This window comes from Mastomys coucha, unplaced genomic scaffold (genome assembly GCF_008632895.1).
Source record: "Mastomys coucha isolate ucsf_1 unplaced genomic scaffold, UCSF_Mcou_1 pScaffold11, whole genome shotgun sequence".
NCBI classification, from domain to species: Eukaryota; Metazoa; Chordata; class Mammalia; order Rodentia; family Muridae; genus Mastomys; species Mastomys coucha.
The window spans coordinates 29071890-29094019 of record NW_022196893.1 but is presented as its reverse complement, the minus strand read 5'-3'; the positions used below and the strand labels follow the sequence as shown (position 1 = coordinate 29094019).

General features: G+C 54.2%; 1 protein-coding gene across 3 annotated transcripts in view; it reads left to right on the top strand.

Annotated features, from left to right (window-relative positions):
* The window catches only part of Col2a1 (collagen type II alpha 1 chain), a 30281-nt gene that overhangs the window by 718 nt on the left and 7433 nt on the right, over positions 1-22130 (top strand). For 2 of the 3 annotated variants that reach the window (XM_031354227.1, XM_031354221.1), the window contains 37 exons: positions 3561-3764; positions 5099-5115; positions 5518-5550; positions 5675-5707; positions 5832-5885; positions 6026-6130; positions 7032-7109; positions 7714-7758; positions 7866-7919; positions 8273-8326; positions 9018-9071; positions 9362-9415; positions 9542-9595; positions 9846-9890; positions 10355-10408; positions 13043-13087; positions 13452-13505; positions 15140-15238; positions 15524-15568; positions 15660-15758; positions 15905-15958; positions 16318-16425; positions 16789-16842; positions 16927-17025; positions 17165-17218; positions 17674-17772; positions 18176-18229; positions 18642-18695; positions 18965-19018; positions 19246-19299; positions 19528-19572; positions 19748-19846; positions 20095-20202; positions 20544-20597; positions 20851-20904; positions 21263-21316; positions 21825-21878. In XM_031354227.1, the coding sequence (XP_031210087.1) occupies positions 3561-3764; positions 5099-5115; positions 5518-5550; positions 5675-5707; positions 5832-5885; positions 6026-6130; positions 7032-7109; positions 7714-7758; positions 7866-7919; positions 8273-8326; positions 9018-9071; positions 9362-9415; positions 9542-9595; positions 9846-9890; positions 10355-10408; positions 13043-13087; positions 13452-13505; positions 15140-15238; positions 15524-15568; positions 15660-15758; positions 15905-15958; positions 16318-16425; positions 16789-16842; positions 16927-17025; positions 17165-17218; positions 17674-17772; positions 18176-18229; positions 18642-18695; positions 18965-19018; positions 19246-19299; positions 19528-19572; positions 19748-19846; positions 20095-20202; positions 20544-20597; positions 20851-20904; positions 21263-21316; positions 21825-21878 (2432 nt within the window). Of the gene's footprint in view, positions 1-3560; positions 4729-5098; positions 5116-5517; positions 5551-5674; positions 5708-5831; positions 5886-6025; positions 6131-7031; positions 7110-7713; positions 7759-7865; positions 7920-8272; positions 8327-9017; positions 9072-9361; positions 9416-9541; positions 9596-9845; positions 9891-10354; positions 10409-13042; positions 13088-13451; positions 13506-15139; positions 15239-15523; positions 15569-15659; positions 15759-15904; positions 15959-16317; positions 16426-16788; positions 16843-16926; positions 17026-17164; positions 17219-17673; positions 17773-18175; positions 18230-18641; positions 18696-18964; positions 19019-19245; positions 19300-19527; positions 19573-19747; positions 19847-20094; positions 20203-20543; positions 20598-20850; positions 20905-21262; positions 21317-21824; positions 21879-22130 lie in introns of those variants that run through there. The other variant, XM_031354235.1, reaches the window with a different exon arrangement.

The window sequence follows — 22130 nt, the reverse complement described above, 5'->3', positions numbered from 1 at the left end:
ACTTAACGCACCCCGTTCCACCAGATCAGGAGGCTTCGAGCTCAGTCAAAGAAGCCCCACACTTAAAAGTAGGAGAGAAATCGAGAGACGCCTACGGGTTGATGTATCAGCTTAGTCTAGGGGTTAGACGCTGCAGAGCTCAAAGGGGCGCTAGACAAAGAACTAACTCTGACCCTGATGGGTTGAAATCTGAGGCCACAAAGAAAAAGCGGCTCTCTGCGACTTCAGCGCCGCTCTCCAGTCCCCTCCGCTATCAGGCTGGCTCACAGTAATGTGCAGCCGGCCAGCCCTTCTCTGAAACTCGGCTCTCCCCTTGCCTCCTGTATGCTGCAGGAATTTGACATCTGAAGAACGTTGACACTCCAAACAGACGTGCTTTCCAAATGTGTCCCCAAGAGCACCCCCCCCCCCACACACACACAATGTTGTCTACCCTACAATGAGTTACTTTGCAGCGTGTGTAGCGGTGGATGAATATGGGGTCAGGCTAGTGAACTGCGTATGGCTAGCGTTAGAGATGGCAGCTGTATAACCTCGGTCCAAGGGCGGTTCCCGCACCTTTCCACCTCCTCCCTGGGTAAGATCCACTGTCTGGGATTATATTCAGGACAACCGAAGCCTGGAAAGTGTATTAGGTAGAGAATTTTCTTCCACGTGTTTGGGCACATCTCCGACGGGTAGAATTCCAGCCCTGTCTTTCTTTGTATGTTACAGACTGTAAATCAATCGCAGGTGAAACTGTTTGGACAGTAGGTGGGGAATCAAAGACCCTCTGCCTGTGAGACTCTGTGTGCTTTCCCCTGCCACCAGGCTGTCTCCGGAGATGCTTTGGAAGGAGGCGGGCCCGGGCGGACTTTCTGCTCCTTAGCGTGGCTGACGCGGCGGGGGCAGGGCTAGAGAGCGAGGAGCGCTGCAGCGTGAAGCCCAGGATAGCTTTCCGACCCCGCCGCGCAGGGTGACAGGGTGGCAGGGTGGCAGGGTAGCCAGCTAAGCCAGAGTCTTGCGCTCGAGCTCTTGGGCGTGGGGTGGGGATGGGGTGGACATCGAAGTGTTTGTATGTGGTCTGAGATAAGCCTGGCTGTATTTTTTTTCATATTTTTTTGGTCCTAAATTTGCAAGCATACACCCACAGAGCTGCGGCCTTGACCGGTATTCTGTATAGAGCGCAGTGAATGGAGTGAGCGGAGTGTCTGAACACTTTCCCTAATTCCTCATCTGATAATCTGATAGCAGAGGCGCTCGCTTAAGTAGCGAAGAGCTCTCTGTCCCAATCTTTTTGGCAGAGTGAATTCCACAGCTTTGCATGATGAGTATGTGTGTGTGTGGATGGGTGTGTGTGTGGGGGGGGGCTGTCTAAAACTTTCAGTCTCCTACGATTCTACATCTGACCGGTTGTTTTACACCCCGGCTCGTCCCATCAATGCAAACACCCCCACACTCCAGCCTTGGGTCCACAGGCATAGCCTGTGTGGACCCGAGGAATGTTAGAACCTAGAGTCCACCACGCTCCTCCTCTCTGTCTTTCCACGAGTTTGGGAAACTTCTTGGCCGCGAAGACGGTGACCCACATCTGCATTTCTCAGCTCTAGCTTCCAAAAGTGCTGCTGGTTCGGGAGGGGAGACCTCAGCCTTCCTTTGTGAAGCTTGTTTGCGCTGGGGGATTGGCAGCGATGGCTTCCAGATGGGCTGAAACCCTGCCCGTATTTATTTAAACTGGTTCCTCGTGGAGAGCTGTGAATCGGGCTCTGTATGCGCTCGAGAAAAGCCCCATTCATGAGAGGCAAGGCCCTGTGGGTCCCCCCCTCCGACTCCCCGACCCCCCTCTCCCACAATGCACCCCCCTCCACACACCTCGTGCCCGCCTGCCGCCACCTCCCGGGCTCCAGCCCCGCGCGCAGCGGCGACGAAGCAAAACAGTTCCCCGAAAGAGGTAGCTTTTTAATTGGCCGGCCACAAAGAATCACTTATGCTGTACGGCGGTAACGAGGGGAACCGGATCGGGCGGCCAGGATGCTATCTGTAGCCCCTTTCGTGCCACAATTAGGGTGGTGCTGGCTTCCTCCGACCGCACTTAGGCGATCTGGTTACAGCGTTGGCTCCTTTTTTTTTTTTTTTTTTTTTTTTTTTTTTTGGAGGGGCAGTCATTTAATCCTAGTTTTTACTCTACTTTTGTCTGCTGGAGGGCTGTGTCCGGAGCCCCAGCCACAGAGTCAGCCCGAAGCTCTCACACCCAGCCGGACCCGACCGGCCTTTGGCCCGAGGGCGCCCTTCCTGGGGAACAGGATCAGCTTTCAGGATGCGCCCTCCAAGGCTTTTCTCGGGTTCCCCTAGGCAGTCTTGGGCGATAGAGTGCCATTTCTTAGTGAAGACCGGGCTTCATTAGCCTCTCCTCACCTCCAGCTATTAGCGCCGCTGGGGGTGGGGTAGGTGGGGTTGGAGCCTGGGGTGGAGGAACGTGGGGTATCCCAGCAGCTTCGACGTTTTCCCTGGGATTCCCTCAACTTCCCCTCGATTGTCTTATCTAAAGGCTAGATAGATGGGTTTCTTCCAGTGGAAAGGAAAAGGGAGACTTTGATCTTTGGATTCTCGCCCTCCCTGAAGAGCAGAGGGCAGGCCCGTTGCTCTCCACGCCCACTGGGTTTGTGGCTCTTCGCTATTATTCACCCTTAGTTTTTGCCGTTGCTTTTGAGATTTTGATGAGAAAAACAGCGCCGGGCGCTGCCTAGCACGTGGTGCGGGCTCTTCAGTCCCTGGCGCTCTGAGAAGCTCTCTTGTCAGCACAGTTCTCATGTGCAGGGCGAATTCCAGACGGCAGGGCGCTGGTGGAGAGGGTCCAGCCCGAGCTATTTCTCTGCATTCTTGGAGGACGCAGGTCTAGACTGGTCAGTCTTAGCCACGGCTAGGCATTGAGCCTTCTGCCACCCCTATTGTGGCTGCCATCTTCAGTCAAAGGCAAGACTTCTGGCAGGAGTGTCCCGGCAGGAGGGCTCGGCTTCTCTTTCAGATTATTGTTTCTGTACCCTTTGCAGGTAGAATTCTCTGCGCTTTCTCTGAATCTTAGCTGTCGCTGTGTTTAGAAAATCTCATTATTCCTAGAGGATGACAAGAAGGATGTCTTTGCTCTGCAGCTAGAGTGTCTCACCATTTTTTTCTGTATTCTCCATCTTTACTGCCCCAACGTTCCTGCTCAGAGCGCCATCTCCCCCTACCACCCAGTTTCACCTTCCAACTACCCTTCCCGATCTCCAGCCCCACCTCACCCCATGCTGGGAAGAGGAGATGTAGTAGAGCCCTCCTTTTCGATGGTTCTCGATTCCCACCCCCACGGTTCACATACCCATCTTGCACAGTGCAAGACAAAATAGGTATTGTAGAATACACAGAAAGACGAGTTGTGTTTTTTCAAACTAGTTTATAAGTTCAGTCTGTCTGGTGTGGTCTACCCATCACCCCTTAGCATTTGGATTATGTCAAGTTTATTACAACCTCTTTCTCTTTCTCTCTTGGCTCTTCCCCCCTCCCTGCTTGGCACGCCGCCACTCCCACCCTACTCGGTGCAGAGGAGGCTGGTGGCTGTCTGCAGAATGGGCAGAGGTATAAAGATAAGGATGTATGGAAGCCCTCGCCTTGCCGCATCTGTGTGTGTGACACTGGGAATGTCCTCTGCGATGACATAATCTGTGAAGACCCAGACTGCCTCAACCCTGAGATCCCCTTCGGAGAGTGCTGCCCCATCTGCTCAGCTGACCTCGCCACTGCCAGTGGTCGTAATTTATTTATTTATTATTCAACATAAATAAATTACTCGCAGACACAGCAAATGCCTTCCCATGGATGTTGCCCTTCTCCATGAAGCGGAGAAGCTGCTGCTAATCCATTTGATCCCACCAGTAGGGGCACAAAGGCAAGGCCACTTCTCAATTCAGCCAGGTTGAAGCCTGGTGAGCCTAAATCACTACAGAGACCCTCCCTCACCTAACACCTCAGGAGTATTTTTAGAGAAATACAGCTATGGTTCCATAAAAGTTTCCCCTCATGAATCAAGCCTGCAAATTATTAAAGTCACGCTGTTAATCTGGCTCCGTCTAGCTACAACATGAGCTCGATTTGTTCCATGTCACCTACACCTTGACTTCTCTATGGAAAACCCTCGGGGACATGGTCATTAATGTGGAGAAACCTCTGCCAGTAAGGAGGAGAGCAGAGTGGGTTCCCACTTTGGAATAGAGTACAATGGTGGTCCTTGCACCGACCCCTGCTTGGCATGGACCACCATTTAAGATGCAGAAAAGCCAAAGGGGTGGCCAGGCTCTGGGAGTTGAAAGGATGGTCTTGGTCCTGCCTGCTGATATGGTTTCCCACTCCCAGCTAGAACCAGTGCTGAGCCCTTCCCGGCACCCACACAAGTGTCCCATGTCCGCAGAGAAAGTGGGGACACACGCACAGGCTCTTGGATAGCTCATTGTTCCCTTCCTACTCCTTTGGAGAGGAGGGTTGGACGGGAATCGAGAAGTCGCCTGCCTTTTCTGCATGCCTCCCCTACACTGTTGCCTTGTATGGCGCAGACCCTCAGATGGAGTCCGAGGCAGCCATACCAGTGCAGAGTGGAGCTTGCTGCTGTGGCAGGGGAGGGGCGGATCGGTCTGGGATGGCCCTGGCTGCAAAGCTCTTTGTAACACCTGTGTCCTGCTCTCTTTTGTGCTTACTTCAAGGAGACTCTACGCTAATGTAAGGCTTCCTTAGACTCCTCTTTGGGTGGGCGCGGGTTGGGAAGGACTGCCTGATCTCTGGGTCTTCTGGGCCCCCCATTTCACGTTGCTCCCCACCCCCGGTTGCCTCTTCCCCGCTCTCAGCCCATTCCTGTACACTATGCATGCTTCGTGACTAATAAGGTTAGAGGCACCTCTGTCCCTTCAAAGTCCTCAGCCACAAAAGGGCTCTGTGATCCTAACCCCACCACAGAGGGATTCCGGGGACCAACGGAGGGATCTGCTCCTTTCTCGGGTTGTGGTTCTTTCCTTCCTGAGCCTCCAAAGAGAGTTTGAATGACAAATTATCATCCCTGGCTCACCTTCTCCTTCTCTGTCTTCCCTTGCAGGAAAATTAGGTCCCAAGGTAAGGCATCCTATTTTTAATTTAATTTGATTTAGTTACAATCTCACTCCCTGCCCACGTGACTGTATGTATGAACTGGATACACACACGCTATGGCACATGTGTGACGGCCCGAGGCGGCCCGAGGCGGCCCTAGGAGAACTTTGAGGAGTTGGTTCTCGCATCCCACCAGAAGGTATTAGGCTGGCTCCATAAGAGCTTTAGCCACGGTGCCATTTCACTGGCCCATGTTTTGCTTTCACGTGTCCTTCTTCAGAGGCACTGAGATGCTAATCTAGTCTGTGCCTCTTCTTTAGACCTCAGAAGATGTCCATCTGAGAGGCTGGGGTGGGGTGGGGTGGGGTTCTGTGTTGGGGCTTAGCGGCTTGCTCAGCTTACTCCTCTCAATGTTTTGTAACACAGGGGCAGAAAGGAGAACCTGGAGACATCAAAGATGTAAGTGCAAAATGACCCCCACCACGACCTGTTCCCATCACGACTCACCTCTGCCACAGCCTGGGCACCTGCTGTCCTAAACGCACCCCTTTAACCAATGGGCCTGTGGCTCTCTCTCTCACAGATCGTAGGACCCAAAGGACCTCCTGGCCCTCAGGTAAGAAAGGGAGAGATCCGTTTCTCCATCCCCCCCCCCCCCCCCCCCCCCCCCCCCGCCCAACTGCACCTGAGCCATCATGGCCTCTAGTTTCATGTCAACACACCTTGCCCCTCACCTTCAGGGACCTGCCGGTGAACAAGGACCCAGAGGTGATCGTGGTGACAAGGGAGAAAAGGTGAGCAGACAGCAATGAATATTGATGTCTGTGTCCCCTGGGTCCTCTAAAGGCCTGAGTACCTCCCAAGTGCTGCCCAGGGCAGATGGTTCCAAAGGAAGCATTACTCCACTGATACCTTCTTTTTACTTCCTGTCAAGGGTGCACCTGGACCCCGTGGCAGAGATGGAGAGCCTGGTACCCCTGGGAACCCTGGCCCCCCTGGCCCTCCAGGCCCCCCTGGTCCCCCTGGCCTTGGTGGAGGAGTAAGTATCCTTAGTTCTCCAGACTGACCCTCCAGAGCTGTGGCTTCTAAATTGCTACTCACTCTTACATGGCTGGCTCCCAGGTCGGCCAGGAGCATGCACATAGCCTGTTCATGGGTTTCACCTCAGGCCTGTAATTAAGGAGAATCGCATATGAGGTTCGAGGCTCTGGGGCCAAGGGCTGACTTTTTTCACTCACTGGGTCTCTGTAAAGAAGGCCTTCAGCTATCTGGCTTCCTGGCACCCCATCTGCGGTTAGTTCTTGGGGGTGGGTGTAGGGGTGCCTGCAAAGAATGACTGGTCACTTGTATTTCTCTGGAAGAGCAGGGACCACTGTCCTTGGGAGACATTTATCCGTAGTCCTAGCCAAGTACATTCCAAGCAACTATTCATTCTCATGAAAGAGCCCCACTGAGTGAAGGTGTGCGGCTACTGTCGTGTTTGGAATCACACCAGTCAACAAATTATATGACTGCCCACTTTGTAGGTGTGCCATTTGGAGGTCGGCTGTGTTTTAAATCCTTCAATTTAAGTGGGTTCACAGACGCCTACTATAACCCTTCCCGAAATACTTCAAGACCAGATTTCAGCCAGACATCAACATTGGGGAGAACAAAGAATGCCTTTTAAAGCGATGTTTTACTTATGTAACATTTCAGAATATTCAAGTTTATAAAGCAGAGCATAAGGGACGGAGACCACCACAAATAACACTTGACTTTCCAAGGGAGTGATTCTGCCGCTGTCACAAGGACACGCTCCCAAAACTTTGTCTGGTCTCCTTGGCAATTCTGACCACCACTCAGCTAGTCTATAATAACCAGACACTAGGTAGAACTCCGAGAAATCAGGAACGACCCAGGGCCTCTCACCCCCCTGACACGGCTGTCTTGCTTTGCAGAACTTTGCTGCCCAGATGGCTGGAGGGTTTGACGAGAAGGCTGGTGGCGCCCAGATGGGAGTCATGCAAGGCCCCATGGTAAGACTCCAGTTCTGTACTACCCACACGGGAGGAGGGCACTTTTTGCCAACAACCTCTGCCTTACAGATGGAGCATCTCATTTCCATCAGCTACATGAAACCTCTCATTTAGTCGAGGAGTTTAGTTTAATGGTGATGGATGCCAATCTGGATGATGCTCTAGAATGTCTAGGAGAAACGGGGATGCTGTGATTGATGCATAGAGCTGGCCTATGTATCAGGGAGCCAGTGGTCATTGCTCTTGGAAGAATGCAGACAGCAGCTACTGTTCTCCAGCATCCACCCGGCTTCCAGCAGGAAATCTCACCCTGCAGCTCTGGCTTGGCACATGCTAAATGAAATTCAGACTTTAGTAAACATGGCCGCCATCCAGGAGTGAGCAAGGCCAGCATGTTGATCCAAATGGGGCTATAAATATAGATTGGCTGAGTGGGGAGTGGGAAAGGAGAGGGAGCAGCCACTGGAGGCCCTCCACCCCTCCCCCTCCTGCTCCCATACTATCTTCTCCTCTCTTTTCTGGCTGCTGGTTAGTAGAAGATGGAATCCTAGAAGCCGATGATAAAGCAGGTCAGTGAGCGTCTCGTTTTTCTGTTCCAATGCAGGGCCCCATGGGACCTCGTGGACCCCCAGGCCCTGCCGGTGCCCCCGTAAGTGTTGAGTCTTTTCCTCTTGGGGGCGTTGTAAATGCTCATCATCTACAGCATGGCAGCACAGTTTTGGGGCCAACATGGTGTCATGTTATTTTCCCTTTTAGGGCCCTCAAGGATTTCAAGGCACTCCGGGTGAACCTGGCGAGCCTGGTGTCTCTGTGAGTACCATAGGCTACCCTCTCCCAGGAGACTCTGGGGACAGTCTTCTCTGACCCAAGCTACCCCGGCTGTGCCAGCTCTTTCCCACACTGGGAACACCATAGGAAATTCAGATGTCCCTCCCTACCCATGGGCCACTCTTCCAGCGAACCAATATGGCAGGAGCTCCTTCTCAACACTTCCCCTTCGGGGGTCGACAACCCGAGAGGTCCCCTCCTCCCACCATGATCTACTTGACAATATTGTGACAGCCTTTTTGTCTCTCTTCCTCGTCGTAGGGTAACTAGCTTCCAAAGCAACTGTCTCGCATTGTGTTTCTCTTCCAACCGTGTCTTGAATTCTCTATTTGTAGGGTCCCATGGGTCCCCGAGGTCCTCCAGGCCCTGCTGGAAAACCTGGTGATGATGTGAGTAGACCTAAGAAGCCCCAGACCTCAGGGAGAGGACTGCCGGGGCTTTGGGGTACAGAGGTTTCCTGAGGAAGAGGCTGGCCAGCCCTAAATTACAACTACCTACCACCCACATACCCATCTGCAACTCCGCTTGCCAGGTCCCCGGGGATCCCTTTAGATCCCCGAGAAGGAGAGTAATTAAAACATCATTAACTCTGGGAAGTTAAATGAGAAAGGAGAGCCAGCCTGGATGGGAGGACTCAAAGCACAGTAGAAAAAACAAAGGAAGAGTTGGTCAACAAACACCCTAACATCATCTCAATTGTAAATGAGGTAGAAGAGCTCAGCCTGAGCCAGGATGTCTACAGAGGATGGGGATGAAAAACGCAGAGACAAGAGCTGGCTTTCTTGGGCTATTTTTATGACCAGCATCACATGGCAAAGTCTCTTGAGGTCAGGGCATACCGGCCAGTCCACAGAGCTCTGGAGAGGGGACCAGAAGCTTGCTGGGGACAGTCTCGTGGGGGCTGAGGAGCTAGCCAAGGAATAACCAGGAGAGGCATTCTGGGTCACGGGCGCCTGCAGGAAGGGAGGTGGGCAAGGTGGGCAGATAGGCAGATGCCCAGCCGGGGGTGATGTGTTCTGGACGCACTTCTTACGCTCATGAGATTGACAGGGAAAGTGAGGTACTTCTCTTTCTATTCAGGGTGAAGCTGGGAAGCCGGGAAAGGCTGGGGAAAGAGGCCTCCCTGGCCCTCAGGTAAAATTTCTTTTTTCCTGCCCTCACAGGCTTTCCAGTCTCCCTCCTGAGTCCACACAGCTTGATTAGCTCAATGTAAAACTGGGTACTGATGGTACCTGTGTATGTAATGCCTTCAAGCTGGCCACCATGTTTGTACGGGCTCAAGGTCTGGGTTAGGCCGAAGGGGCTTTGGACACGCCTGGACGCCTGTTTCTTATTGGTGGCCTGAGGGAGCTGGCTCTGCAGGCTCTCCAGCCACCTTCGCCCAATCTCTGCTTTCCTCTGAATATCTCCTTTGTGCATTGCAGGGTGCTCGTGGATTCCCGGGGACCCCGGGTCTTCCTGGTGTCAAGGGTCACAGAGTAAGTATCGTGGGTCAGGATGTTGGAAGGCAGAAGCTACCCGGAGAACAAACATTTTGGGGTTATGCACACTGTTTCCCGTGTGGGCTCCCAGACGCATAACGGAACCCTTTTCCTGTTTCTCAGGGTTATCCAGGCCTGGACGGTGCTAAGGGAGAAGCTGGTGCTCCGGGTGTGAAGGTAAAGGGGTTGGCGACAGGGGACAAGCGGAGACGGTCTGTTCAGTCAAGGCGGTGCTGATGGGGTTGGGGAACACCCAGCTTAAATCTCGGTAGATGAGCGGCAGGCCTTAGAGCTTGGAGAAATCGCCTCTCCCAGAACTGAAACTGGCATGTCTCAGCCCTAATTAATTGAGCCAGCCAGATCTTTCAATGGAAGGTTCTGGAAGCCAGGACTCCAAACACTGACCCTATACATCTCTTTCTTCCAGGGTGAGAGTGGTTCCCCTGGTGAGAACGGCTCTCCTGGCCCAATGGTGAGTATGAGCGTCATCCATGGGAAAGCCACCCCACGCCCCTAGGACTCCCCTAACACCTGTTAGATGGCTGACGTGCAAACAGCATTTCCTTCACACAAAGCAGACACCTATTGGCGCAGATTTATCTGACTGTGAGCCAACCCAACATGCAGCATACAGATGGGTCAGCGTTTCACTCGCCCTTCCTCGAACACGAACTGTTAGGCACACTCAAACCACTTTTCAGTTGCCTTAAAAACAAACAAACAAACAAACAACCTGTTTGTCTTCAATGTTTTGGGCCATTCATCTGCATTCTCCATAGGAAGGGGCAGGAACACACATGGGTCTCCCTGAAGGAAACCCTGTGCCCTGGGAGTAGGACCTAGGGGCGAGAGGAGGCCACCGTGGGTGGGAAGAAGTCATCACGCAGACCACCATTATGCCAACTCACACTTACACTGTGCTGGTGTGTATTGCAGGGTCCCCGTGGCCTGCCTGGCGAGAGAGGACGGACTGGCCCTGCTGGTGCTGCTGTAAGTAACTCCCAACACAGGGTGCCGCCATATGCTCAACACTTTACAGCTTACCCTCAAAACAGCTCAGGGCTAGCCCAGGCTAGGAGGGACATACCTAGCTATGATCATAGTACCTGAGAAGCTGAGGGCCTGAGTGGAGTCACAAGTTCAAGGCCAGCCATACATACCTTTCCCCACCCCCAACTCCTAAGAAATAACAAAACCCAACTTGGTTGGAGCATCATCACACCAAAACTTTCTATCCTGAGTTTTCCTACTCCCAATCTTCAGGTGGGGTGGGGCCTGCAGGGTGGAAGGAGGGCTCGCTACAAGAGAGTATGCTGGTGGGAGCCCCACAGACAGGGGTCCCTCAGGTCACCCCTTCAATAGTCTCTACTCATTCCTGAGCTGTGCAAGTTGGAGTTCAGGAACAGGCTTAGATGGTGCTAGCTCTGTATGCTATACACTACGCCCTTTCTCTTGATTCCGATGGCAGCACCCTTGATGTGGCTCGGAGTAGTGTCGTGACACCAGCGGCATTCACTTCGAGACCCTTGGTCTAGGACCGGGCATGCTTCGCCTTGTCTAATCTTCCCTCTCATTCTGTGAACTGAATCTCTCGTTCCCATTTTAGAGAAGAGGGAACTGAGTCCCGAGAAGAATAAACAGCTTAAGACAGACTGTGTACTGAGGGCCCAGAACCATGAGCTAGAAAACCGACTGGTAGGCAGCGGAGAGCATAGGAGGCAGCTTGGCTCCCCAAGCAATAGAGAGGCCTTGTGGGTGCTTGGTCAGGCGAGTGATATGACGAAAGGCGGGCTTAAGAAAGATTACGGCTTTCTATTGGTCTGTACCCGAGCCAACCAAGCTTTACGGCTTTCTATTGGTGTACACCCCAGCCAACCAAGCTCAGAGGCCCCTCCTCTTAGGTCCTTGCTGGGCAACTGAAATCAGCTTCGCTGTAAGCAGCGGATTTCCAGACCGTGCTTCTGAACGGCAGAAAAGTTCCCTCAGGAGCAGGTCTGTGGAACAAGCAGCCTGCACCCGCACTGTCAACCAGAGCTGGCCTAGGGCTTCGCCCTAGGGGCATTTTGTGTGGAGGGAAGGAAGTCTTGGGCCTGCTGCATCTGCAGAGTCGGGAGACCCTGGCCTGGGGATTTCAATGAGGCTCAAAGCCAGACTGGTTCATTGCTTCTTGCATTGTCTCTCCTTCCCAGGCACAAGAGGCCCCAGTTCTTGGTTTTCCTTCGTGGTCTTGTCCACAAAGCAGGCATGCTGTCAGCGCTGTTAGGAGATTCGACTTAGAACTCTCTCTACATTGTGTTGGGCCTTTGTGGGGGGAGGGCTCCCCTCTTTGTCTTACTGTCTGCTATGAGGTCTCCCAAAGGCTTTTTGAGCCTAGAAGGTATCCAAGTAGGCCCAGACACATGAGGCTCAGACTGGACCCTCTCCCCCTGCCCTGCCTCTGCTGATTGATTCCTGGAGGGAAGGTACTGTAGGGTCTCCCCAGTAACAGTTTTCAGGGTGTCTGGGTCAGCCAGGAAGGGCTGCAGGAGAGCAGGCTAGGTATTCTCTCCGCCATTCCTTCCATTAAGTCTTGCTGTCTTGCCATCCCCCTCCCCCTGGCCTCCAGGCTAGAGGCTCTGTGAAGAGAGATGGCTCACACTAGGAAGGAGACTGAGCACCACAGAGCATCCTTCCTTGTGCTTCTGAGAGACAGAGACCTGCAGAAAGGCTCCCCTTAGCCCCGCGGTTCTCAACCTGTGGGTCGTGACCCCTGAGGCTGACCGCTATCTCCAAAAATATTTATATTATGATTCATAACAGTAGCCAAATTACAGTTGTGAAGTAGTAATGAAAACAATCTTATGGTCGTGGCTTGCCACAACCGTAAGGAATTGTATTGAAGGGTCACAGCATTAGGAAAGTTGAGAACCACTGGCTCAGCTTTTTGGGTCTGGCAGGGACCCTATCCTAGACCTGGCTGTGCCTAACATAGTGATTCTTGGAGTAAGAATAGAAATTCTCAAGGGCACTGGAGGGAAAAAAAAGATGTTTTCACCCCAAACCAGTGGAACTCTCAGAGCTCGAGTCCTTTAGAGAAGGGACAACCTCGATTGCCCTGCAAAACCAAGGGTCTCGGAGATAGGAGCTCAGGCGTGGTTGTGGACAGGGCTCGTGGTCTGTCTTCATCATGGAGCAGGTGCCCAGTCAGCAGGGAACATCCTGGGGGTATTACTGCTGTCCTGATGAGCAGCTGACTGGGAGGACCCGAGGTTACCTGGAGTTCACCGAGGAGAGAAGGCCTTGCTCCTCTTTAACCCAGGATACCCAGCACAGGGGCAGGCTCCCCCTTGCTTCTGCCGGTTTCCTTTTGCCCAGTCCACAGGATTTTTGAATGATTAGTCAGCTTAAAGTTGGAAATACCAGGGACCTAACTGAAGTTTTAGAAGTGACAGGTATGCTGGGAAGTTGCCCAGCTTCATAACCCACAAGAGCCAGCCTCCTGCGGCCCTCTGTCTGTCTGTCTGTCTGTCTGCTCATACAGATATCCCAGGAAGGTTTCTCTGCTGCAGACACACACCTTGTTCATACTCAGCCCGGGACACCCCAACACTGTGTTCATTGGCTCCTTTTTGTTGTTGTTCACAGGGTGCCCGAGGTAATGATGGCCAGCCAGGCCCTGCCGGCCCTCCGGTAAGTTCCTGTCATTCTTTAGCAGGTGACAGTAGCTATGCAGCCCTGAAGTCTGTGGGGTTGTCCCTGTCAGGAAGGAGATGGCCCATGCCTTGAGCACTTCCCTAACAGTGCTGCCTGACTTCCCCAGCTTCCCCTAGCAGTCTCTTCTTTTAAGAAGAGGGGTCAAAGCCACGTGGCTTCTCATGACATGTAGCTCAGAGGAGCAAGTTATCTCTGTGGAGGTCTCTGGGACAGCAGTGATGGCAGTTTCTTCCAGCCACAGAGGTGGAAGGAGTGGGAGGTGGAGGATCTATCTCTCTTTGAGGCCTAGACAGAGTTCACTGACATCCAGCGCTCACCCTCTGCCTCCTTTTCTCCCCAGGGTCCTGTTGGTCCTGCAGGTGGTCCTGGCTTCCCTGGTGCTCCTGGTGCCAAGGTGAGTGATCTGCTAGTCAAGTTGAGAATCTCAGAGGGTCAAGACACTCACCCTTGCTAAGGAAGGGCCCTTTGCCACACATCCCTTCCCCCTAGCCTCTTTGGGTGTTTCCAGAGTCTCTCAGTGACAGAGTAAGGTTTGGTGACAGAGGCTGAAGTCCACCTCGTAGTCAAAGATGGAAAACCCCGAGATCTGAGAGAGAAGAATCCCAGGGAGGGGAGGAAGGAGAAAACAAGCCTGGGGGTGTGCAAAAGCTGACTTACGGCAGAAGGAGCTTAAAGGGGTGGTGGGGGAGAGGGAGGGGCCGAGGCGAGGCGATGCTTCTATGCATCCTCTGCCCTTTCTTATTTCTACTTCACATGGGGCGCTGGGCTGTTGTTAATGTGGTCCTTCCAAGGATTAATACAGGCCAGCAGGAGGCCAGCCAGTTCAGGGAAAAGCCCCAGTGGCCCAGGAGGGATTCCAGTGTGAACGTCCCTGGGAGTGAATAACGAACCTCCCTGTGTCCCTGGCATCAGGTTGCTTTTCCACTCCTGGGGGTTTCCATGGCAACCAGACAGTGTCTGAGGCCCCTGGGAGCCCGGTGAAGGAGACCCATTGTGAAGGGGGACAGCGGAAGGTGAGGGGGCCTGACCTTTAGAAAATAATAATTACCAAAGTGAAGTAAGAATGCCAGTGTGAAGAAACCTGAGGAGGCTCTGACCTCTCTCCAGGTCAGCAGCCTTCCCCGGAGGCTCCAGTCAGAGAGCCAGATCCCAGAGCTGTGACTTTTAGGAAAAAGAAAAGACAGAGAGAAGGAGAGGGAGAGAGAGAGAGGGAGAGAGAGGGGGGGAGGGAGAGGGAGAGGGAGAGAGGGAGAGAGGGGGGTGGGAGAGGGAGAGGGGAGAGGGAGAGAATTTTTACATGGGGGATGAGGCGCTGCCATTTAGCTTAGAGACAAGTAGAGCCTATCCCAGCTTGCTTTGGGCCCTGGCTTCCTGGCACTTTAAACAGGCTGAGAATGAAGCCTGGGGCAGCTCTGATCACCCAGCAGCCAGAGACAAAGCCACTTCTGAGCTGAGACTCTGGAGGACACAGAGTCACCCTTCCAGCTTCTGTCCCTCTATCAGGAGGAACAGAAGGAGGGGGTGGGGGGGCATCTGTCCGTTATCATTAATGTGGCCCTAAGATGGCATGTCTCCTAACCCAGGCTTTTCTGATGGGCTGAAGGACCAGCAAGCTGCTCGCTGGTGGGACGCAGTAGGCATCTGTGCAGTTGTGTGTGGGATCACAGGGCAGGGGTGAGGTGCACAGTAGGCATCTGTGTAGTTGTGTGTGGGATCACAGGGCAGGGGTGAGGTGCACAGTAGGCATCTGTGCAGTTGTGTGTGGGATCACAGGGCAGGGGTGAGGTGCACAGTAGGCATCTGTGCAGTTGTGTGTGGGATCACAGGGCAGGGGTGAGATGCACAGTAGAGGAGGCAAGGGTAGGTATCATCTCTTTGTGCTGCTTGGTTAGGTGGGGACAGAAAGACAGACAGACTCCTGTGCACAACTACTCACTCACAGGTGTATGAGCACATGCAAGAGTCAAACGCACTGGCCTTGAAGTGCTGCTGCCCCTCCCCCATTTCACCCTCCCACTCTCTTCCCAGGGCGAAGCTGGTCCCACTGGTGCTCGTGGTCCTGAAGGTGCTCAAGGTTCTCGTGGCGAGCCTGGCAATCCTGGGTCCCCTGGGCCTGCGGGTGCTTCTGTAAGTTCATCTCTTTGGCCTGGAAGGCTTGACAGCTGTGGCCTTGACCCTCCTGAGTCACCTGAAGTCCCAGTCACTGGGATCACTAAATGTTCATGCTGGCCAAGCACCTCCCACTGACATCCATGACTGTCCCCCTCACTCATAGTCCACCCGTGAGACACGCAGGGGGAATGCCCTGAAGCAGACAGCACTTGTCCCTGACCCCTAGACGGGGGCTGATGGGCGGGATGGTCGGGTTGGCTCTTTGCTGTTTATTTTACTGCTATAACATCTTCTTGTCAGGGTAACCCAGGCACTGATGGTATTCCTGGAGCCAAAGGATCTGCTGTAAGTACTGGCCCCGGGCTGCGTCCTCAGGGTGGCCTAATCCCTTCTCATCCTCTCTCCTCACGTCCCTCTCTTCTGCTCATGCTGACAGGGCGCTCCTGGAATTGCTGGTGCCCCTGGCTTCCCTGGGCCCCGTGGCCCTCCCGGTCCTCAAGGTGCAACTGGTCCTCTGGGCCCCAAAGGTCAGATGGTAAGAACCTGAAATGATCGACAGGCCCTATCTACTCGCCCCCCTTTTATGTGCCCTCCCGCTCGCTGCAGGAGGCTTCTGGGGGGGGTGGTGAGCAGACTCTTTGGAGAGGAGCCAGTGTGAGCACATTTCCTTCTCTCATGTAGGGTGAGCCTGGCATCGCGGGCTTCAAAGGTGAACAAGGCCCCAAGGGAGAGACTGTGAGTATCTGCTCTTTGTTCTGTTCTGTTATCTGTTCTTTGCTGTAGCTCTGCCTCACAGATCACCCTTCAGCCCCACTGTGTCTTCTCCCCAGCCATTTCCCATCCCAGGCCCTCTCCTGTAGAAGAGAGGGTAGAGGAGACCCTGACACAGCCTCCTCTTCCGGTTCCAATAGCTCGAGTTTCAATAGCTCTTCCTCTTGGGCTGTCACTGCCCCCCCGACTCCCATGGCCGACCCTGTTGCCTTCTTGTCCAAGCCCTGAGACATTCCCACAGCACCTTCCTCTGCACAGCAAGCCAGTACTTTCTCCAAGGCTAGGTGGAAACTTTAAACCACTTCTCCTGTGCTTGTCCTCAGGGACCTGCTGGGCCCCAGGGAGCCCCTGGCCCCGCTGGTGAAGAAGGCAAACGAGGTGCTCGGGGAGAGCCTGGTGGTGCTGGGCCCATCGGCCCCCCTGGAGAGAGAGTAAGTAGGCGGGAGCTCTCGCTCACAGGCCCACGCTGGTGGCTCCTCATTTCGGCCACATCCGGTGACTTTTCTGGAAAACATGGCTCTTCTCTTCCCCACCCAACACCAGGGGCACAGCATCCTCATGCTGTCTGCACCCTCTGTTCCAAAGGTGGCATAAAACAGTAGCTCCTTCCCAGAGAGGTGGGAGCCGGCCCTAGACAGACATTAGGTTCTTAGACTCTCAGGCAGAGTCTACTGTCCCACAGACACTGCAGCGGGAGGCGAAGGGGACAGAGCCCTGGGCCCTGGTGGGACTCTTTCCAGGCAGGCTAGGGAGGAGCCATACTCACCCCCTGCCTCTTCCCTTCTTCTCCTTAGGGTGCTCCTGGTAACCGTGGTTTCCCAGGTCAAGATGGTCTGGCAGGTCCCAAGGTGAGTGGAGGAGGGGGGGCTTGGCCCCTGCCTGTTTCCCTGGTTACAGAGCATCCCACTGACTTCCTGTCTCCTCTGCTGTAGGGTGCCCCTGGAGAGCGAGGGCCTAGTGGCCTGGCTGGTCCCAAGGGAGCCAATGGTGACCCCGGTCGTCCTGGAGAACCCGGTCTTCCTGGAGCCAGGGTAAGATGGATGCTACACAGACCCCCACACCCTTCCCACCTGCCTCCTCTAAGCTGGGCTGCCTGAATTGGGAGATTTGGGGCACGCCCCTCCCCCACCCCTGAATGACCTCATTCTCTTCTCTCTCTCCCTAACCAAGGGTCTTACCGGTCGCCCTGGTGATGCTGGTCCTCAAGGCAAAGTTGGTCCTTCTGTAAGTCTATTACCCTGAGTGAGGTTCCTGGGAGAATAAGGGATTATCTTCCAGGAGAGGGTGGGAAGAGAGAAGGGAGTTTGGGTGAAGGCAGCCTAGGACTCTGTACATTTTGAGAATTGGTAAGAGGCACAATGGTAGGTTTTATGGCCAGATGCAACCTGTACTCTGAGCTCTTAAAACCACACACACACACACACACACACACACACACACTCACACACAGCATTTGAGCATTTTCTAGGAGGAGGAGTGATGATAAAGATTAGAAGTTCAGGAGAGATTTCTGAGCCAGGAGCACCTACATGCCTGTAGCTGGGTCTGTGTGTGGGCTTGGTGAACCCTAGATACCTGTATATGGCTGGTACCGTGCCCCGTGCCTGCCACGTAGCACACACTTGGGAAGATATGACCCTATCAGGAACTATGTCCTGAGAATGGATCCTGTCTTTTAGGGAGCCCCTGGTGAAGATGGTCGCCCTGGACCCCCTGGTCCCCAGGGAGCTCGTGGGCAGCCTGGCGTCATGGGTTTCCCTGGCCCCAAAGGTGCCAACGTAAGTGACAGTTTGCTCTCTCATCTCCTTTGTCTTTCCCTATATCCTTCAGAGAAAGAGCTGGGTCCTGAGCAGAGTTAACCCAGGGTGGGTGACCAGTGGCCTCTCAATGTCATTAAGCCCTGTGATCAGTGGCCTCCCAACGTCATTAATCTCTGACCTCCATGTCTTACAAGGAATACATGTGACCTGGGGTAAAGTTGGGTACCTTAAAACCCTAAGACATCAGCACTGTGATATTACCCATAGAGCCTTGTGCCCTGGAGGCCTCTGAATATAAAAGAAGGGGTTCGATGGAACCTTGTACATCACAGTGGGGCTTCAGGCCCAGGCTCCGTAGCCCACTCTGCTTCACTCCATTCTACGCCACCCAACTCATGGTCTTCTCTTGCCTTCCCTTCAGGGCGAGCCTGGCAAAGCTGGTGAGAAGGGACTGGCTGGTGCTCCTGGCCTGAGAGTAAGTGTCCTCCCCACTGCCTATGGTTTGGTATTGGTGCAATCTCAGTGTTGGTGGAATTCCTAACAGAAGCAGCAGGGGGATCCTCCAAACGTGCGCCTCAGACCCTGGGTTATCAAAAGTTGACCCTACGGTTGAGCACATGTTAGGTTGTGCCGGGATCCACCTGGAGAGTCTGTGGCTGCTGGTGGGTTTCAGAGGCGAGGCTGAGGTACAGAGGAAGATGTTTATGTGGAAAAAGGCTGAGGCAAACGGTGGATACAACAAGGAAGTGCAAGGAAGAAGGGTGAAGGTGGAGAACCATTGCACCGACCTTGTTGATCTGAAAACCCCTGACCGAAAACTACATCTGCTGGTCTCAAGTGACGCCAGGGACATAAGTCATTACAGCCTCTCTTCCTCTGCCCTGTAGGGTCTTCCAGGCAAAGATGGTGAGACAGGAGCCGCAGGACCCCCCGGCCCCAGTGTAAGTACCCACTGCTAAAAACAAGAGGTCTTGGATCCATTGAGTAATAGAAGTGAAAGATGTGGATCTGGGCTGAACCATCCCCAGATGAGAGGACATGTCCTAGGGGGCAGTGGGACCTGCCTAGTGGCAGGAAGCATGAGTAGACAATGGAAGTCAGGTGCCCAACCACATGGTGGCTGGTCAGTGCAGGAAGGCTTCTAATCCACACCCCGGGGCCTAAGGTTCTCGGAGCTCCTGGCTTAGCTCACCTCTTCTTTCTTCTGCAGGGACCTGCTGGTGAACGAGGCGAGCAGGGTGCTCCTGGACCATCAGGGTTCCAGGTAGGTGACTGGACCAGACTCTCTGTGCAATTCCCTCCCGTGCCTAGAGCTCTCTGGGCAGGCACAAAGGGTGGCAAGCCCATTCCTCTCGTGGGATATCAGGGAGTGTGGCTCCCCATGCCTGACCCTGATTGCTATCTTCTTTGGGTCTGCCCTATGCTGTGCCTTTCTGGAGGCTGAGGCACCAGACTACCTTCTTTGCTAATCTGTGTCACTCTGGCTTCCAGGGACTTCCTGGCCCTCCCGGTCCCCCAGGTGAAGGTGGAAAGCAAGGTGACCAGGTGAGTATGGAGCTCTCTGACCTTGTTTAGCTGATGTACAAGGAGACAGGGGAAATGGAGTGAAGGGAGAGCGCTGTGAAACCTGGGAATGGCCCAGACCTGATTCCCTGCTCTCCACGGACAAGTCTGAGCCCAGTCCTCCTGTGGACATGCTCCGCCACCGTGGGAGGCATGCTTTTGAGTCCGGAGCAGGCAGCCTTCACTCTTACATCCTCTTTTATTCTCTAGGGTATCCCTGGTGAAGCCGGAGCCCCTGGCCTTGTGGGTCCCCGGGTGAGTGTCCTGCTACCCAGCGCTGGTGTCTTCTTGGGCCTGCCTTCATTCACTTTGGCCCATGTCTCCCAACACTGCAGCCTACCTAGGGTTCTTGGGGACCCCTACCTCTCCCCCACTCTTCTCATCGTCTCCACCACTTTTGCCTGATTTGTGCCTGATGTCTCTTCCACAGGGTGAGCGAGGTTTCCCAGGTGAACGTGGCTCTCCTGGTGCTCAGGGCCTCCAGGGTCCCCGAGGCCTCCCTGGCACTCCTGGTACTGATGGTCCCAAAGTAAGTGAGGCCAAGTCCTGCAGGTGCCTTCTCTCCAGCACTAGGGAAGCTCACTGAGGGGTGAGAGGGAGGAAGGGGGACACAGAAGGTGAACTAGGAGGAACATGTGGGAGGTGGCGCTGGGAAGAAGACTTCAGGGGGAAAAAGAGGAGGAAGAGGGGTTCAGGATCCTGGCTTCCCAGGCTGTATATAGTGGAGCTGAGAGAGAGCCGCTGCTCACTACAGAGTCTTCTTGTCTTTCACCCTAGGGTGCAGCTGGTCCAGACGGCCCCCCTGGGGCTCAGGGCCCTCCAGGTCTGCAGGGAATGCCTGGGGAGAGAGGAGCAGCTGGTATTGCTGGGCCCAAGGGAGACAGAGTAAGTGATGCGCCCCTCCCCAACCACACACCCGCCAGCTTCAGCCTTCACACTCGTTCCTCAGACTTCTGAAGATGAGGATCATGGACATTCTTCAGAAAATAGGAACCCCTCCCCCGAAACCAACCAACCAACCAACCAACCAACCAACCAACCAACCAACCAAACTCCTCTGCTATCATGACCTCCTTTTCCCTGTTTTCTCATTCATTATTCCTTGTCACCAGCCCGAAGCCCACAGAAAAGACTTCCTAGGCAGAGCCAGAACCTTAGCCAGGCATGGCTGAACTGGCAGCCACTCCTGATGTATCCACTAAGGTAACCGGTATTCTCTCCTGCAGGGTGACGTTGGCGAGAAAGGCCCAGAGGGAGCTCCGGGGAAGGACGGTGGCCGAGTAAGTAGCTTATAGAGGACTCAGGAGATGGGATGCAGATACAGGCATTCCTATGGGGCCTCTCACAACCAGAAGAGGGGCTAGGAAACTACAGGGGCTTTCCCTTTAGAGCTGGGGACCAGACGTCAGTGGGGGCTCTCAGGCCATGGGAGGGTACACCAAAGTCTATTGGCTATGGGGTTCCCAGAATCCCTGAGGAATCCCATGATGCTGGCCTGACTCTCTCCCCTTATCTCCATCTTTCTCCCTCCAGGGTCTGACTGGGCCCATCGGGCCTCCAGGCCCAGCAGGCGCCAATGGCGAGAAGGTGAGTTGTGGCTGGCCTTTGTCCTTCTGTCCACTTCCCCATGATGTCTTCCCCTTACCTCCTACCAGACAGCCAAATTTCACTCATCAGCCATCACCCACCAGGATGGTGGCAGGGGTGTAGGGTGGAGGTCCAGCTAGCTAGTGTGTGACTTGTGTGGCCCATAAGGTGGGGTAGTTGGCCTGGTAGAAAGGTGCCATTGGCCAAGGCCTTAAGGAGACAGATGGGATAGCTAAAACTTGAAGAAGACTGATATTGAGTAGGGTCTAGGGACCCAGAGTCCCCTTCCCGACATCAGGGCTTCCTAGTACACTTGGCTCCTCTGGCCCACTCTGATCCCTACCTTCTCAACTCCTAGGGAGAAGTCGGATCTCCAGGCCCTTCAGGAAGTACTGGAGCTCGAGGTGCCCCGGTGAGTGTGTCTCTCTAAATCAGGCTCTCCCCGACCCCAGAGTGAGGAAGCCAGGCGTGCCCTTCAGCCTGGCCTGTGCTTCAGGATTAGGGGTGAGAGGAGAGAAGACATGAAAGACAGAGGTCACAGAGCATGACCAGTGCTCTGGCTGCCTGGGACTCAGCTCACTCAGATGCCTTCTATCTGGGAGAGGTTCAACATGAGGCTGAGCTGTGCAGTGGGTTCCCTGGGACTCAGCTCACTCAGATGCCTTCTATCTGGGAGAGGTTGAACATGAGGCTGGGCTGGGCAGTGGGTTCTCTGGGACTCAGCTCACTCAGATGCCTTCTATCTGGGAGAGGTTGAACATGAGGCTGGGCTGGGCAGTGGGTTCCCTGGGACTCAGCTCACTCAGATGCCTTCCATCTGGGAGAGGTTGAACATGAGGCTGGGCTGGGCAGTGGGTTCTCAGTCTGAGGAGGGCACAGAGGTAGGCGATGGGACGTGACACCTCCCGATCCTCTCACAGGGTGAACGTGGAGAGACTGGGCCACCTGGACCTGCTGGATTCGCTGGCCCTCCTGTGAGTATCTGTCTACCTTACTCCCACCCATGCATGCAGTCTGACTCCACACCCAGAACTCAGGGGTGCTGTCTGGTGGGAGAGAGGAGGGAGTGCAAGAGAGAGGAGGGAGTGCAAGAGGGCAGTAAAGGGAGAAACGGACTTTCTTCACATTTCCATAGCAACAGAACAACCCAGTCTTTTTTTGTTTTGTTTTGTTTTGTTTTGTTTTGTTTTTGAGACTGGGTTTCTCTGTGTAGCCCTGGCTGTCCT